This window comes from Pieris rapae, chromosome 6 (genome assembly GCF_905147795.1).
Source record: "Pieris rapae chromosome 6, ilPieRapa1.1, whole genome shotgun sequence".
In the NCBI taxonomy this organism is placed as follows: domain Eukaryota; kingdom Metazoa; phylum Arthropoda; class Insecta; order Lepidoptera; family Pieridae; genus Pieris; species Pieris rapae.
The window spans coordinates 541,223-557,201 of record NC_059514.1 but is presented as its reverse complement, the minus strand read 5'-3'; the positions used below and the strand labels follow the sequence as shown (position 1 = coordinate 557,201).

General features: G+C 34.7%; 2 protein-coding genes across 2 annotated transcripts; both read right to left on the bottom strand.

Moving 5' to 3' along the window:
* Positions 1-34: 34 nt before the first annotated feature.
* Positions 35-14,011, bottom strand: LOC110997201 (ankyrin repeat and LEM domain-containing protein 2 homolog). Its single transcript, XM_022265245.2, has 16 exons — positions 13,849-14,011; positions 13,521-13,768; positions 13,175-13,330; positions 12,041-12,204; positions 11,228-11,368; positions 10,500-10,673; positions 9,655-9,807; positions 8,601-8,770; positions 6,691-6,990; positions 5,417-5,935; positions 4,446-4,579; positions 3,810-3,934; positions 3,340-3,461; positions 2,589-2,720; positions 1,905-2,118; positions 35-1,559 (listed from the first exon to the last, which is right to left on the bottom strand). Exons 1-16 carry the CDS (start codon positions 13,866-13,868, stop codon positions 1,467-1,469), a joined length of 2,865 nt encoding a protein of 954 aa, XP_022120937.2. The 5' UTR covers positions 13,869-14,011; the 3' UTR covers positions 35-1,466.
* A 441-nt stretch (positions 14,012-14,452) lies between these two features.
* LOC110997196 (WD repeat-containing protein 18) lies at positions 14,453-15,963 on the bottom strand. The gene has a single exon (XM_022265239.2). It carries the CDS (start codon positions 15,801-15,803, stop codon positions 14,466-14,468), a length of 1,338 nt encoding a protein of 445 aa, XP_022120931.2. The 5' UTR covers positions 15,804-15,963; the 3' UTR covers positions 14,453-14,465.
* Between the last annotated feature and the right edge of the window lie 16 nt (positions 15,964-15,979).

Genomic DNA, 15,979 nt, shown 5'->3' with positions numbered 1-15,979 from the left:
TCCAAATCCTTTGGTATAAATAAAACACTTTAAACCAATCATAATTTATTTCGTACATTTATATACATCATTTTATAAAAGTACAAACATTCATCTGTGGGCCCCCGAGGGGGACATTCGTCATTTCCAAAAAAAACATTAAATGCTATTGAATGCGAACAATTATTGTCAACTGATTAACTTTAACATAAAATTTGTGAAATGCAAGAGGGCGCTATGTTCAATCAAATTGCTATTACTCATTTTTCCGATGCCGGAGCACCGAATAACTATTTCCTTCTTTTCGTAGGAAATTAAAAAAAAACATTTCTACTAAAAAAGGTATATGAAAATATTTCTGACTTTTAAATTTGACCAGAACATAGAACCCGATCGATATACGCCGACGGTTTATATTTAACACAAAACTTATATTTTAACCGACCGCGTAAATCAAAATTAAAGGGACACAACAATACAAATAAAGATGCCCGAATACACAAAAACCAGATATTAAAAAATATAGCTGTTTCGTTTTAGTCCAAAGTAGCTCCTAAAGTGGCGTTTGTGTATTCGGAGCTGAGATTATATTTACCTAAAGTTCTTAGAGTACACAAAGGCGAAATTGTCGTATCAGTATTTTATATGGGACATTCCCACATATGATACAACATCAATTATTGAACACAGCCATATGTGTACTATAAGCGGTCACTTTGTTAAAATTAACTTTTACAACTAACGTTAGTATCACTGAAACGTTATATTCTTAAACATTGGGTTAAATTTAGATATTTTTTTCTATTAACATTTTACCTTTTGGCATAAAATTTCTCTTTTTTAACATTAGGTTTTGTCGAGTGTCAAAAGGGTTCCATGTTAAATTTCCAATAAAAACTTAATCTTATAAACCAAATAATGCTATAATTCTTCTACTGCCAAAAATTTACGTTTCACGTATTAATACAAATTAAGTGGAATTAGAATAAAACCTAGCGAAATCTACACTGTCAAAACCAATTTCAAAGATTAAAGCTTCGTGAATTCAATCTGCAGATTAAGATAAAATTGAAACTACAAAATGGGGTATTTCCAGGATATTTAGTTTCTGCCGTTACATTAAGCTCAACACAATCTAAACCCTTGACGTCATATTATATTTTAAAAACTATGTTTATAAATTTCTTTAATTAAAACAAATATTTCAAATTAACTCAACTAACAATATAGTTTTTTCATTAAATTCTTACACAGCGTCAAGATTCGCGTCATCTAAGGAAACTAAACACCATGTAGACCCAAATCGCTATTTCAAAGAAGAATCAGAGATTGTCAAAAATACCTATTAGTTTTCCTTTAGGCTTCCGTAATATTATTTAATCCTAAAACCCAAGGCAATAAAATAAAAATACGTAGCAGACTTGGGATTTAAAAAATAACTAATAAAAATTATTATGAATGTCAAAATAAGTAAACGAGGCGGGCTGTTAGAACCCAAAGCTGACGTTGTGACTGACGTTTTTACTCGTCAGCGTCGCTCGAGGAGAATTCGGTCCCGTCACCCGCAGCCAGTTCGATACCTGAAACAAAAATATATTTATTAAGCAAAGTCAATGCATATCTCGGCGGTAGTTTGTGTAAATGGGACAGCGACTGTCACCTGTCACCTGTCACCTCTCTCTCTCTCTCTCTCTCACTGCTACTACTGTCAGTGTCCACTATATTAATGGTTTAATGTAGTATAACAATGATATAAGGTTTTAGAAGATATTTCTTACCTAAGTTGTAAAATGATCAACCCACTTTAATTATTATTAGAAATTGGTTAAATTATTGATATCTCATATAATATTACTGTATCTAGTGTTTAACTTCTAATGTCTGGGCCTATTCAGACACATTTAAAAACATGGAGTCGTGTATACCTGTAAGGATGGATTTCTGTCTTCCTTGCTCCCCGGCGATGACATCCCTTTGTGTGGGGTGCTGCAAATGGGGCTCCCTGGGGTGAGGGGCCGGTTTGGTGTCCCCGGTGTGTGGGGCCTTCCGGGGGTGGACAGGGGTGTTCGGGGGGAATTGCAAATACTCCAGGATATTGAGGATATTACGCTGCCATCGGAGTGAGATGATGTCTGCCAACTGGAAATATATTTCAGTTTATTTATTCAATTTTAAACATAGTATCCTCAAACATAAAAAAAAAATATATATATACAGTAAGTTCCGAAAGGTAGAAAGAAATACATAGAAAACAAAAGACTTTTGTGTATCTGTTTATTATTATACTACTACTGCTGAACTAATTTTTACGCGATCATACACAGTCATGGGATGGTCATCCGAGGTCAATCAATAGACTTGTATCGAAAACAACTTTGACCTAGACCTAAAAATCAGCGGCGTGTGTCAGACGCAGGTGGCTGATCACCTGCTTGCTTATTTAAAAACAGCTACAAAAATTTAAGGCCAATATCTAGGGTTGTATCGCCACTTCAAATTTTTGTATGGCGTTTGCTGGGCTGCGGTGTCTGCCTTTATGGGCGTCCTGTAGACGTTTGACCCATTTAAAACAAATGGTTTTATGGTAATACAAAAAGACGAAGAATTACCTTTCTCTCTCCTGTTCCGAGTAGAGTCCAACGCAATGTCTCCAACGGGAGATGTTGGGAAACTCTTCGGATGATATTGCACACTCTGACAACGCCTCGAATACTTGGCGGTCTATTTTTGTTGGCTCCTCGCTTAAATCACAAAGTAAGGAGATTCAAGTTAAACAGATAAATATATATAATAATAAATGTTTTCGAAGATTTTCTTTCACGTTGAAATGTAATTTAGAAAAATAACACTATTACAAATAAACCACTAGTGTTGAAGTTTTTAAACCAATTTGAATTTATGAGCTCTGTGACATATGGCAGTTGACAGTAACGTCATTGTATTGACGTGTGTCTTCTAGCAACGCAATATTGACCCGATTTTGAATAAAAATACATACACATTCGAAATTTTGAAGCCTCAATAATTCAAAACTCAAATATTTCAAACAATATCACATACACACAGATCAAAGTAATAACCTCATAGATTATATTTTTAACGCAACAAACATTTCTCATTGTATTACGGTTAGAATAACTTTATTTCTCATATGAATTAAAAAATTCGCTTACTGAGAAAAACATTACAATACTAAATAATTATGACTAGAACGCACAGAAGGTACCTATACAAAAATTCACAAAACAAATACAGTAACAAAAATGCAGGTAGACACAACAAACTCGAAACGGTCAACCAAGCAAAAACATAGGTTTAGGATAGGTACATAGGTATTATATATTAGATAACTGTAAATACCCATTTATGAAGCATTCGATGATTGGTCGATCGCTTGCGTCAAACATTTCGTCGTCGGAGCTGTCTGGGGACTCCGGCGCAGTCAAATAGGCCTCTTCTAAATCAGAGTCATCGTCTGATATCTACATCAATGGACAAAACTATTAAAACCATTATGTTATAGGACTTCCAAAGCTCATTTGGTTTATTCAATGAAACATCAAGAAACCAAAATAAAATACAGAAGTTAAAATATTATTTCAACTAAAAGCAATGACGGTCCATCTCTTGGATGCCCTCATATTTCTGTGATGTTCTGTGATCATTTAGCAAGTAAAATTGTCAGCCTTTTTGTTCCTGAAAAATTTTAACTTTTTGGGTCTCAGTAGAGGCGGGTACCTCACAATGTTTTCCTTCAGGAAAAAGGAAGAAGGATAGTTGGAGATCTATAACGACGCTGAAGGCACTAGATAATTGTTCAGTAATCTCACCTCAGCATCCACAACTCGACATTTGGCAACGTCCACAGTAAAAACAGTAGGAACGTTGTCTCCTCCTGGCGAATTCATGTTCTGTGTCTCCTCTACGTTTTCTTTGTTTTGAAGCTTGCCATCGCCTAAAATAATGTTATCGTTCGATTAACCCTGTAATCTCAATCAGTGTCGTAGCTACCTTGACTGGCACCTCGTACGAAAGTAATAAGCAAAAATGTATATGATAAAGGACATGGATCATTTTTTAAAGAACTCGAGTATGGGACGGGGAATCCCCCACGACAGCGTCAGGCTCTTTTGCGGAAATTCCCCAATTCTACATAGAGCTGAGCATGAGTAGAGGAATCCCTAAAAAAGAAATTTTTATACTAGCAATTTTTTTTTTCGACAAGTACATCTATCGGAAACAAAACCCAAGAACCATTTCACATTAGGTCACTTTTAATATTAACTTGCTAACACGCTGTTATGTGGGTAGATGTAAAATAGGTTCTAAGAGTAAATTAACAGAACAGAAACTAACGCTGAGACACGCATACATACATAATGTTTGTCTGTATCATTATTATTACAAAATTTATTTGACTCCAACAATTTAACACTTGCGGTGCCTTCATCGTTAAAGCTACATACCTATATCCTGGTCGAAAGTTAATCTCCTAATGAAGCCGTCACTCTTCGGGCTACTGGAGAGAATAGACCTGTTCTTTCTGAACGAAGCGTTCTTTTTACTGTTCCTCTCAAACATTTCTATCTTCCATTCACATCTGAAATAAATTAAGTAAGCAAATAAGCAAGTACTATGAGACTATAATTGTTTTTAGGTTAAGGAGAATCAGTTAAGGATTATGAGCAATACAGACACATATATATCCGATTATGATAAAATGATATGAACAAAGCTTTATTTAAATAAATCTCGGAGAATAGGTACTTAGTTATTTTATATATTTTTAGATTGTGTCATTATTGTTAAAAAATATAATTCAAATTTAATGAATAATATGTATTTATTTTAAATTCAATCTTCTCTCAAAAAGCTATAAATCCACGTGGTTAGGATTGCTATCTCTAAATATTTTGTAACAATTTAAAACTAATAAAAGGGTCAATTAAATCTGGTTCCAACTTTCCAAAAAGTACAAACCCAAATCGGTTCAGTATTTTTTAAAGGATCCGCGCATTTCTAGAACAACTAACATAACGGTATCACTTAACATCAGATGAGCCTTCTGCCCCTTTGCCCCCTGTACAATGTAGGTGAATAAGGTTGACAGAGTGTTCTATAGTTTGCTTGAAAATTAGGGACAGTTAAAAAATACGAAGTCTTACAAAATAACGGACGAAACACACAAAAAAACGTTAAATTGGAAATGGGCCAGTCACATTATCGCATTGTGATGGCATATGGGTCAAAAAGACCCTTACTTGAAATGACCCAGTGGGAATGAAAAAGAGAAGATGCCCACCAGAAACTTGGGAAAATAAAATGAAAGAGATAGCGGGAACATATAGGAAAATAGAAGCAAGGATGAGTGAAGTCTATGCTTTTCTTTATTGAATGTTGACAGGAACCAGTGGATTTTCCATCTCAAGAACTTTACCTGCACTTCTCCGCCTTACTCCAAATGTCGGCACACTCGAGGTCCGAAGCCGCGGGTCCCTTGCTCCCCTCGCCCTCCAACTCTTCGGCGATGAAGCTCGACACGCACTTCACGTGAGCCTCCATCGCGTTCCTCGTCTTCCTCCGATGCGCCTTCTCATCGTCCGAGCTGACGTCGTCGTCGGGGCACCTCGTCCTCCCGAGAAATTCCAACAGAGAGCTGACGTCGTCCGAATCGATGCTCTGCCTCAGCTTGAAGACGACCAGCTGAGCGAGCCTCCAATGGGCCAACGCGAAGTCGATGCCCTTGAACCTTTCGTCGTCCATGTAGGTCAGCATGGTGTTGTGGAGGTGCGTGGCTTCCGACTTGAGGGAGTCGCCGGCGACTTCCGGTTCCGCTGTCAGAGAGAAAATGAGCGCATCCGCAATGCGTTTGGCGAACACTTGGCAGGTTCTTTCTATGCAAAGCAGTTGACTGACCGTGTGGTTCATTTGGAACGTTTCCCCGTTTGTTGTGGGCCTGTGTGAAACACACACAAATTTAATTAAATAAAAAACGATATCTATACATATTTATGCATTTGCTCGAAAACTCGTAACAATTTTTTATCGGCATATTGGTTTCAGCGTGCCACTCTCATTTGAGGTCTGAGCACCAATGGGCATTCTTTCTATGAGCGCATTTAACGTTAAAAAAATCTTATTTATAAAATCTTGAGGATACCGGCTTGTCTTAGAGCCAAAAATCTATCTATTGTGTCAGGCATAGGAGGCTGATCAACTTGCGTATTAGATTGACAAATAATCATGAAAGAGATACAGAAACTTGAGAGCAAGACCTAAAAAGGTTGTAGCGACGATTTTTAAAATAAATTTACTAACAAAATAAATATATAATATAAGAAAATTATTAAGAGTTGTTCATATCAGGTTTTTTCAAACTAAACACTTGAATAAATTAACGAATGTATAATTACTACAGCTGTCTTTTAAAACTATATCTTGCCTTTAACGTAACCAACACACCATCACTTGCTTCCACGAGATCAAAAAAAGCAAAGTCAGAAACAAACAAAATAACAATAATCACAGAAAAAAAAGAATAAAAAAAAGAAACAGTGATAAAATTTTTTTTTAAGAACAATGTTTGTTTTAATTATGTAATGCGTGTGTGCTGTAGTTGTAATAGGCCTTAAATAATAGATAATCGTTTAATTAGGATTAGGTATAGAATATAGTGTGAATAGCTTAACACACACACACTTGAATAAATACCTCGCATTAGGTTGTCGACACATTCTCTGTCTCACGGGATCCGTCCTGCTCCAATATGGCCTGTCACTCAAATTGCACGATTTCATCGCATTGCACAAATCTGAGATGGGGCTCAGCACTTCTTTCGACGTGCTGAGGGGCGTCTCCGGGGGCGAAGCCTCCATATAGGAGGACATCTTGAATTTCGCGCTCAGATAGTTTTCTAGTAAATTGAGGCCTTCTGGGGTCCGGAGGTCTGTGAACGTGTCTAAAAATGGCCAGTACTCCTTCCATGTCACGTTCATTTGTTCGGCTAGGTTCCTGCGAATTTATTTTTTTTAATTCATTAAATGATGGTCGGAATAGAATCCGTTGAGCGGTGATATTGATAATTATATATGATGCGAGAGTAGGCGTAATTTAATGCGCTATAGCAATATGTGTTGCAGCTCCTTACAAGCATTGTGTAAAAAAAACCTTGGCGATTAAAAAGAGTGGCGGAGAGTTTATAGCCAGTTCTTCTCTTCCGTTCTACGCCCTTGATTTGAGAACTGGCAGTAAATGTAAAATTAAATTCATTTAATATTTCTTTTTTTGACGTTCATAAGTGTACATTGTTATAGTCCCCGGCACGGTAGTTGGCAAGGTTTTGGCGTAGTGGGGGCAAGTTCGCGCATCGTACACTTAGTGGAACAAAAACTGTTCACTTTTATTGATTGTCATTATGGTTATTGCCATCATTTATTTTAAATCTTGTATATAAACAAAGCAGAGGAATTCGTGACATTTATTAGGTGTTATAAATAAAACATAATATGCATTTTTTAATTAAGTAAAAAAAATATTATTATTAAAAATTATTTTAATAATATATAATTAGTATTTTAATCAAATTTTTCTGGCATGTCTGCGTAAAACGGTATTTGGTCCTGGCATTGTAATAAACGTTACAAAAACTAAATTTAAAACAACAACAATTAACAAAACCGAAACAAAATCAAAACTTAATTTAAAACTGAACTCGTACCAAAAAGTCAACAAAACAAATGGTACAACTTTCGTGCCGGCAAGTGTAATCGAAATGTAAACGCGGTGCGGGAGGCAAGGGTCGACTAACGCACCAATAGCGCGCTGTGATCGGCGCTACGTCATACCCCGCGTCCCGCTTCACCACCAAAGAGACCTAAAAAACGACTTCTGCGCATCTAACGACTCTTGCCAAGTTCCGTGCCGAAAATTATACCTACATGAATAAATAAATTTTGAATTTTGTGTGAAAAAAAATCTTATTATATATTAAGCTTTGTGAATTAATTATTACTAAGGTTAAAGAAGAATAGATGAAATAGTTCTCTCCCTTGTCTTTGACAAAAACGCTGCGCATCTTCGTGACGTTCCGTACAATAAAAAAAGGGTCTTTAATTCATTGAACGTTTTATTATAACATTCTTCTATTGAATAAAATTTATTAAAAAAAAATATATATTTCTACATAAAGAAATGGACATTTTTTATTTTAAAATGTTAACTATGCTAACTTCATGGTGTCGGTTTACTGTGACGGTGTGCCCGCGCAATATACTCTCTAAACTTTTCCCCTAGCACGCCAAAAGAAGTATAACTATAACTATAACCTGATACCTGGCAATTAAGCTACGCTTTAAAAAATTTAAGAATCTTCACGCGATCAAAACTCTTATAAAGATTTTTTGAGATTTTAGCGACTTTCCGGTTCTTTACGTAAAATAATTGTGACTTTTACGTAAAAATGGTGAAAAATCTTCAAAACTTGCGTGACGTAATGTTTTCACGCTCTTTTATTCATTAAAAAAAATATATGAAGTTGGCATTTTAATAATACATCAATAAATACGAAAAATCTTTGTTTTTATTTCCCGTAAAGTAGTAATTAAAAGTTTTTTTTGACTCACCTTCCAACAGCTTCGAGGCCCTTAGACATATCCCTGAGTCTGAAATTGGGTTTGATGGATCGCGGAGGTGTTTTCCACCTTCGACGGAAGCTTTCAGCATCATTCGCCTCCATCGGACCCGCGAAAGCCCGAATCTCGAACCGAGGTGACAGTGGATCGCGATTTAAATCCTAAAATATGGAGTATGATACATTTCCAAGCATTCTCTTTTAAAATCAAGAAATTGAATATACTTTTAACATTTAAAAAAACATCAAAAGCCTGGGATTTATTTACAACAAATAAGAGAAGACTGTTAAATGTGTACACATCCCTGATGTCGTAACTTCCATTCCGGCCTATGCGTATGCAATGGATTCTAATTTTATATCATAGGGGGAAAACGATCCTGTGGGACGCCAAAAAAAGGGCAGTCATCGCAGTCCATAGACCCTCATTTTTAGTGGGTGCGTTGCCGGCCTTTGAGGGAGGAGTACACTCAAATCTCCGTCTAGATGCTCATTCAACTATTCGTCAGGCACAGGCTGATCACCTACTTACCTTCACAGATATGCCGCTGGTATAAGAGACAAGAATATTAGTATTTTAACATCCTCTTTTATTAACGTAGCTTTTACACATTTAAGCGTCGGAATAATTTAAAATTATGATAAATAATTATAAGTTTATAATACATAGCTTCAATCCGGTAAAAATTGTATCTATATATATATAATGAAAATGGTCTTCGTTTGAGGCTCAATCACGCCTAAACCACTGATCGTATCGACATGAAACTACCACCATTCGATGCGAATTTTTTCCTAGATGGATTAAGGCTATTTATTTTCTAATTCTAACGTTCCTTCATTTTTTTATTGCTGTTTTACTTTTATGAACATTTATCCCGCTTCCCGCAAGCGTTTTCTCTTGATTCCTTTGTTTTCATGGATTTCAACGGCGTTTACTAAACGGATAATGTTCTTTTACAAATAATATACATGGCAAAACAACGTTTGCCGGGTCAGCTGGTATTAAAATAATTGAAAACCAATATAGAAAAAGCTCGACTCACAGGCGGCGCAGCCGGTGTGAAAGGTCTCCCGATGGTGGGCGGACTCGTTTCGTCCTCCGCGTGCACCACCGGCACGTAGTAGCGCTCCGTCAGCATTACGGATATCCGTCGGACTAATTCCGAGTTGGCCTTGGAGACGCGGTTACAGATTATCTAAAAATGATTCACACATATATTTACATCTATGTAACGATGGGCGTGCGCATACTTCGACATAATTGTGATGAGAATCAAATGTGTTGGAAAATAAAATATTTGAATGGTGTAACAACTCTTTATTTAAATATCAAGAGAAAAAATAAAAAGAAGCTATTTTACTAAAAGCTTTTTTCATAATTAGCATTCTCATAATTAGCTACTACTTACATTATATTAATTGTGATTCAAATAAGCTTTGGACAAGATTTACATTTTTCGTTATACATAATATTATTTATATAAATTTTTTGTTTTTTTTTTTAACGTAACCGTACCGTTTTTGTAACGTACGTATATATGTAATATATGTATAATATGATAACGAACTGTAAATACATAAAAAAAAGCAATTCGTTCTAGTCAACAGGTGTCCGGCGTTCTCCTAAGTTTGTGAATTTTCAAGTTATGAATTTTATTCCCATAACATTCTCTTTGTAATGTTTAGTGACATTTTTATTGGAAAAATAATACTGAGGTTATTCATTACAGCGTTAATAAACTTCGTAGTTAAATGAAAATTTCAGTCAAGTCAAATATTAACAAAACATTATATAATTTATTTTATATAGTAAATATATTTTGTTAATATGAAGCCCGACAACCCTATAAAAATTTAAAAGTACCCAAAAAGCAATGGAAAAACTCACATCTTTGGCCATTTCCCCATACTTGTTCTTGGCGAGTTTGTTGCACTGCGGGAATGACGTCAGCACATCGACGACGTGTTCGGCTCCGAATTTAGCCGCGAAATGCAGAGGAGTCTCGTTCATCGCCTTGTCCGGTGTGTTGAGGTAGCGGTCCACTAAAATGGCCGCGAATTCCTGTAAAACAATTATATATGGCGAAAGATATTTTACGGAACCATCTAACAGACATTTGTATGTATATCTATATTTTCATATGAAAATTTATTACCAATATGTCCAGCCTAAAACATGAATAAAATATAAGGTTATCAATTAATGTATGTGGTTTTAGTGCCCTGTATTAAATTGTCTCACTTCCAGTTTGATATGTATAGGAATTGCTATTTATATTTATTGCTTGGTTAACGAAGCGCCCCTTACGCGAGTAATACAAGTAAGGAACAAAATTTCTATTGAGGTGGACCTATTTGTTAGTTATAAAAGGTATATTACCTTTCATAAATCTTAATATATTTTGTGTGTATAATAATGTGTCGTTCTATCGAATTAGTAATATTTGTAAAGAAAAAAAATGATGTAGAATAAATTAATTAATTTCTGCTGGCCCTGTCTTTGTGGGAAAATATGTTAGCCTTGTCTCATGGTTCGTTATCAAATACTTTTTAATCACTAACAAGTATTAAAAAAATAACAATAATATTGTTCTGTGAAGTGATCTTAGTTCTTACCCTACAAGAATCCGCTTCGGCATCAGCGCCATACAAGGTTTGCACAAAGGCGGGGTTTCCCACTGTTGTCAAAAGAAGGTTGCATATTTCAGCGTTAAGGGATTTTGCTGCTACGTGTAAGGCGTTGTAACGGGATCCTTCCTGAAATTAAATTTGAGCCAATTTTTATTATGTTTGATATGAAAATACTAAATAAGGCAAATAAGAATTATATTAGATTGCGTTGATGCCGCCCCGTTCTCTTTCCACCCAAACTCTACACACAAATAAAACTCATACAGCAGTCATAAACATAAATTTCTTTCTAAATTTTATTTATATGTATCATTACTTGAGTTATTATCGTACAAATTAATGTATCCACAATCCAAGGTCGTTTGCAATTCGTACGAAACAACGAAATTCTGAGTTAGTTGAGAGAGAAAAGTCTATTTACGTCACTGTCTGAAAATTCAAGTATTAATATTTGTATTTAATATTTTCTAATTTAAAAACATCCCTCTGCATGCATATTTTTAAGTTTAATGTGGACTTTATTACTTAGAAATTTTAAACCTTTTTTTAAATGACTCCGAAACTCTACTGTGCCTGTACACTAACTATTGATAGTAGGAGTGAGTTCTCAATCAATGCTATGGATATTATGAGAAATAATAGAACTTGCATACAAAAAAGCCAGGATAATGAGGCGCTACTGGAAGTTACAAGCGCTGACATGCATTTTAATATATCACTATATTTATTTAATAACATTGACAACAACAAGAATCTGTGGCTTAGAAAAAACCCTTTTTTTAGAAACTGTTCACACACCTGAACAATTGCTGGAGTATTGCCACTGCTAACCAGGTATCTAGGGTTGTCCCAAACTCTATCTCGTACTGTGCAAGTTAACCCTGCCTCAATAGCTTTGCGGAGTGTCACCATATCTTGGGGTGATGGTGCCTTAAATGGGTATGGCTTTTCTCCCATGACAGCTGAAGTAACAAAGTATATTGGGTTATATTGAATATTACATAAATATGTAAAAAATCTGATTATTATGATGATGTTATTCATGTGAATTGCCCCTATGAAACCATTCACAAGATTGGCAATCTTTGGTTTAAATAATATAATATTTACTCCATTAAAATATTTTATTATTAAATCTCAATTTTTTTTCTTGATAGTTATGTATAAAATCATAATAACTTTTTAAATAGCAAAATTAATTAAAGTAAATGTTGTGATTGAAATAATGTTATAAAATAATTTTATAATTATAAACATACAATGGCTCGATGTCAACCACCGACGCTAATCTCGAAGTGGAGTTATGTAAATCTATGTAAGTACACAAATAATATCTTAAAACTAAGGCTTAATCTACACGCTGGTAGAAACGCACTAACAGTTTTCTGGAACAACATCTGGCTGAGACCTTTTTAAATAATATTGTTCATTGTCCGTTACAAAAAAAATGTGTGAAATAAGTTGTTTCATTGACAAAAATTTAAGGAGTTGTATAGTATTTATTTTATAATTTGATAATGAAGAACATTATCTTATAATGTAAAAATGATGTGTAAATTTAATAGATATTTCAATTTTGTTGTAGGTGCGACAGACAGCCACTTGAGCAGAGGAATCAGTCACCTACATAGTCCTGGAATGTGAGACTGTGGCAAAACAATATCCTTGGAGCAGTGAGGTCACTGCATGAAGCCTGTAAAGTTCCCAGGAGACTTGTGCTTATGGAAGAAACTATACTGGCTAAATGAGCCAGGACATTAAGCACAATGGACCTATTATGAGTATTAGTAAAAAAAAAATGTTATACAGGATGATTGTCCATGTGATAGGGAGGTTGCTAGATATGAATACAATACAATATATGAATATATTATCTACAGTAACAACATAAATGCCAAGAAAGGAAAGAATAAATATAAAAAGAAGACTTACAGTTAACATTTCCTTCATGAATCTCATTAGATTCAGCTCCACGTAAAGCAAAAGATACGGCATCTTGATGATTCCTAAATACCTTGAACCTAGCCGATTTGTACCTTCGAACTAATTCTAAAGCCTCTGACTTAGTTTTGTATACATGAAGAGCTTCTGAAATAGAAGGACAAAACCTTTTCATGTAAATTACAGATATGAGTTTAACATAAGTGAATTTTCTTCAATCCTGTGTTAACAAACAAGTGGTAACATTTCTATTTTGTGTATCTGATATCTGATAAAAATTATCTTGCAGTAGCACATTGACCTACTTTTTAGTAATCTTTAAAGATATCATTGTTACCTTCATCAGGGCCTTTCTTTAATTCGCAAGGTATATACACTCCATAGTAAGTAGTCGGTGGTTCATCAGATGTAGGACTCCCAGGTGCTCCCTGCCTTTTACTTAGAGCATCAAAACGGAGCAGCCTACTTAAGAGTCCAATGGCACCGTCTTTTTTATCATTGGGAGAGACACTCAACTCTCCTTTAACTCCCCCTAAGTCTTTGTTGCATTCCGGGATAAGTACAGCCTTAGACATCTCACAAAAACTGAAAATAGTAAACAAAAATGTTTTGTTTATGACGCAAACATTTCTTAACGTTTATTTTCAAAACTCTTCGCAATTTACTTAGGGTTGAATAATGTCATAAAAACATGCTGTCTGCTCTATAAAGACACTTTTTTAGCACATTAAGCAAAAAGTTATGTTCAAATTAGAATGCATAGAAAATAATTATTGTAATCTATTTTAAAACTCAATATTGTCTTGATTTTTGACGTAAATCGAACGATATTATACTGAGCTCTGACAGATTGCGCGATTGACATTTTTGTTCTCTCTTCAAGAGCAGATTATAGAATATAGAACATTTGAGAGTTTGATGTTTGCGTTGGGCCTGTTGGGACTTGGGAATTCAAAAGTGCAATTAGGTGGTCTCATAACTCATTATATTAGATTTACGTATTAGGTATACGCTCGTAAATAAATGTATTTTAGTGAGTTGATCATTCGTTCTAAAAGATTTAAGCTAACTGTTTCCAATAAACAACTGATATAAAGACAGTCACGTAAAACAATGTCGTTAATAGTAAATCAAAATTCAAAACATTATAGATAAGATTGAAGGCTCACTTCATAATAATTACTTGTCATATTTCACTGGCTAACTAATAATTTACTAATTTAAAATGCATTTTTAAGCCTTTGAATAAATTAAGAAAAAACACAGGTGTAGAGTAATATTTTTAATTCTTACTTTTTTTGTTTTTCTTTGAAGTATTTACAAACTTTTCAACTGAATTAAGTGATTTTTCAATGGAAATTTTATACAAACTAGCATTAATTTTTCTTAGTTTATCTATTTCTTCTTCCATCTCGTCAATTTTTTTTTTGTTGTCTAATTCAATTTCATTAGGTAATGTTACAATATTATTGGCAATAACTTCCTCACTGTGGATTTGTGGCCAAAAGTTACTTTGTTTACTAACAAGCAATTCCACTTCATTCACATCTTCACTTTCCTTTTCAAGAGTTCTCTCTAAACTGTGAAGTACAATACTAGGAGAAAAATCCTGTTGGTAAATAGCATCTATATTAATTGAAAAAAATGCATTTGTTATGGGCCCCTTGTGTCTTAATGTTCTTACTGGCTGTCTGCTTTTAATATGCCATAAAATAATTTGTTCATCATTTCCACCGGACATTAAAGTTTCTCCATTTAAAGACACAGAAAGAGTGGTTACGGCTTTTGAATGTGATGAAAAAATTTGAGCACTGTCTATGTCAGTGATTAATAAATCTCTACTTCTTGGCACATTAGTAAGACTAACTTGATGTATTTTACCTTCTACTGATCCAACAAAAATATTAAGTTCAAGTACATCAAAGGTAATTGAAGACAAGGGTTCATCAAAAACTATGTTTAATAGTAGCTCTCCTGAGGTTAAGTTATAAATTTTACATGTCCTGTCACTAGATACAGTACATAAGCGTCCATGAACACCTGTTTTACTGATACACATATCTGTCACTGGTAGTGAATGGTCAGAGAAAATATATACAGGATCATGTTGTCCTGCTATTGATTGTGTAACCAACTCAACTTCAGGATTTGCTGCAACAGTTACTAAAGACCAAACCATAACCATGCCATCTTCAGCAGCTGATACAAAAAAACGGCCATCGGGCATGAACTTAATGTGATTTATTTTCTGATAGTGGCGGTTTATGATTGTTAAAAGACTTCCGGATGATATTTGCCATAAATATATTTTTTCATCAATTCCAGCAAGGCAAAAAGAACCATCCGATGACACTGCAAAGGCACTTGCCTTTCCCGGTAAAATAAATCGCATGCCTTGCACCGTCTGCTGAGAATTCAATTGCCATATGTGTAGAATAGGCTTGGTTTTCTCAACAGCTGCTATGAAGTCTTTTCCAATGAATGTAAGAGTTTTCATTTCCGCTGTACCACCTCCGCGGTATGACATCAAGTTTGTGCCAGTATGCGGGTCCCATACGCTAATTGTCCATAACGTATTATTAGAATCACTGGTTATTAAGACTTCTTGTAAATTAGACATTTTTACATGGGCTTCGAATGTATTACCTCCAAGTTTTGTACATAAGACCTCAATTAAAACTCCTAGTTATTTAAATACATAAAAACTTATTATATTTATTCAATATTGAACCAAACAGCACGTGTGATTTGCACAGAGTCAAAATTATTTTTATTCGTCAATTGAGTATTGACTTA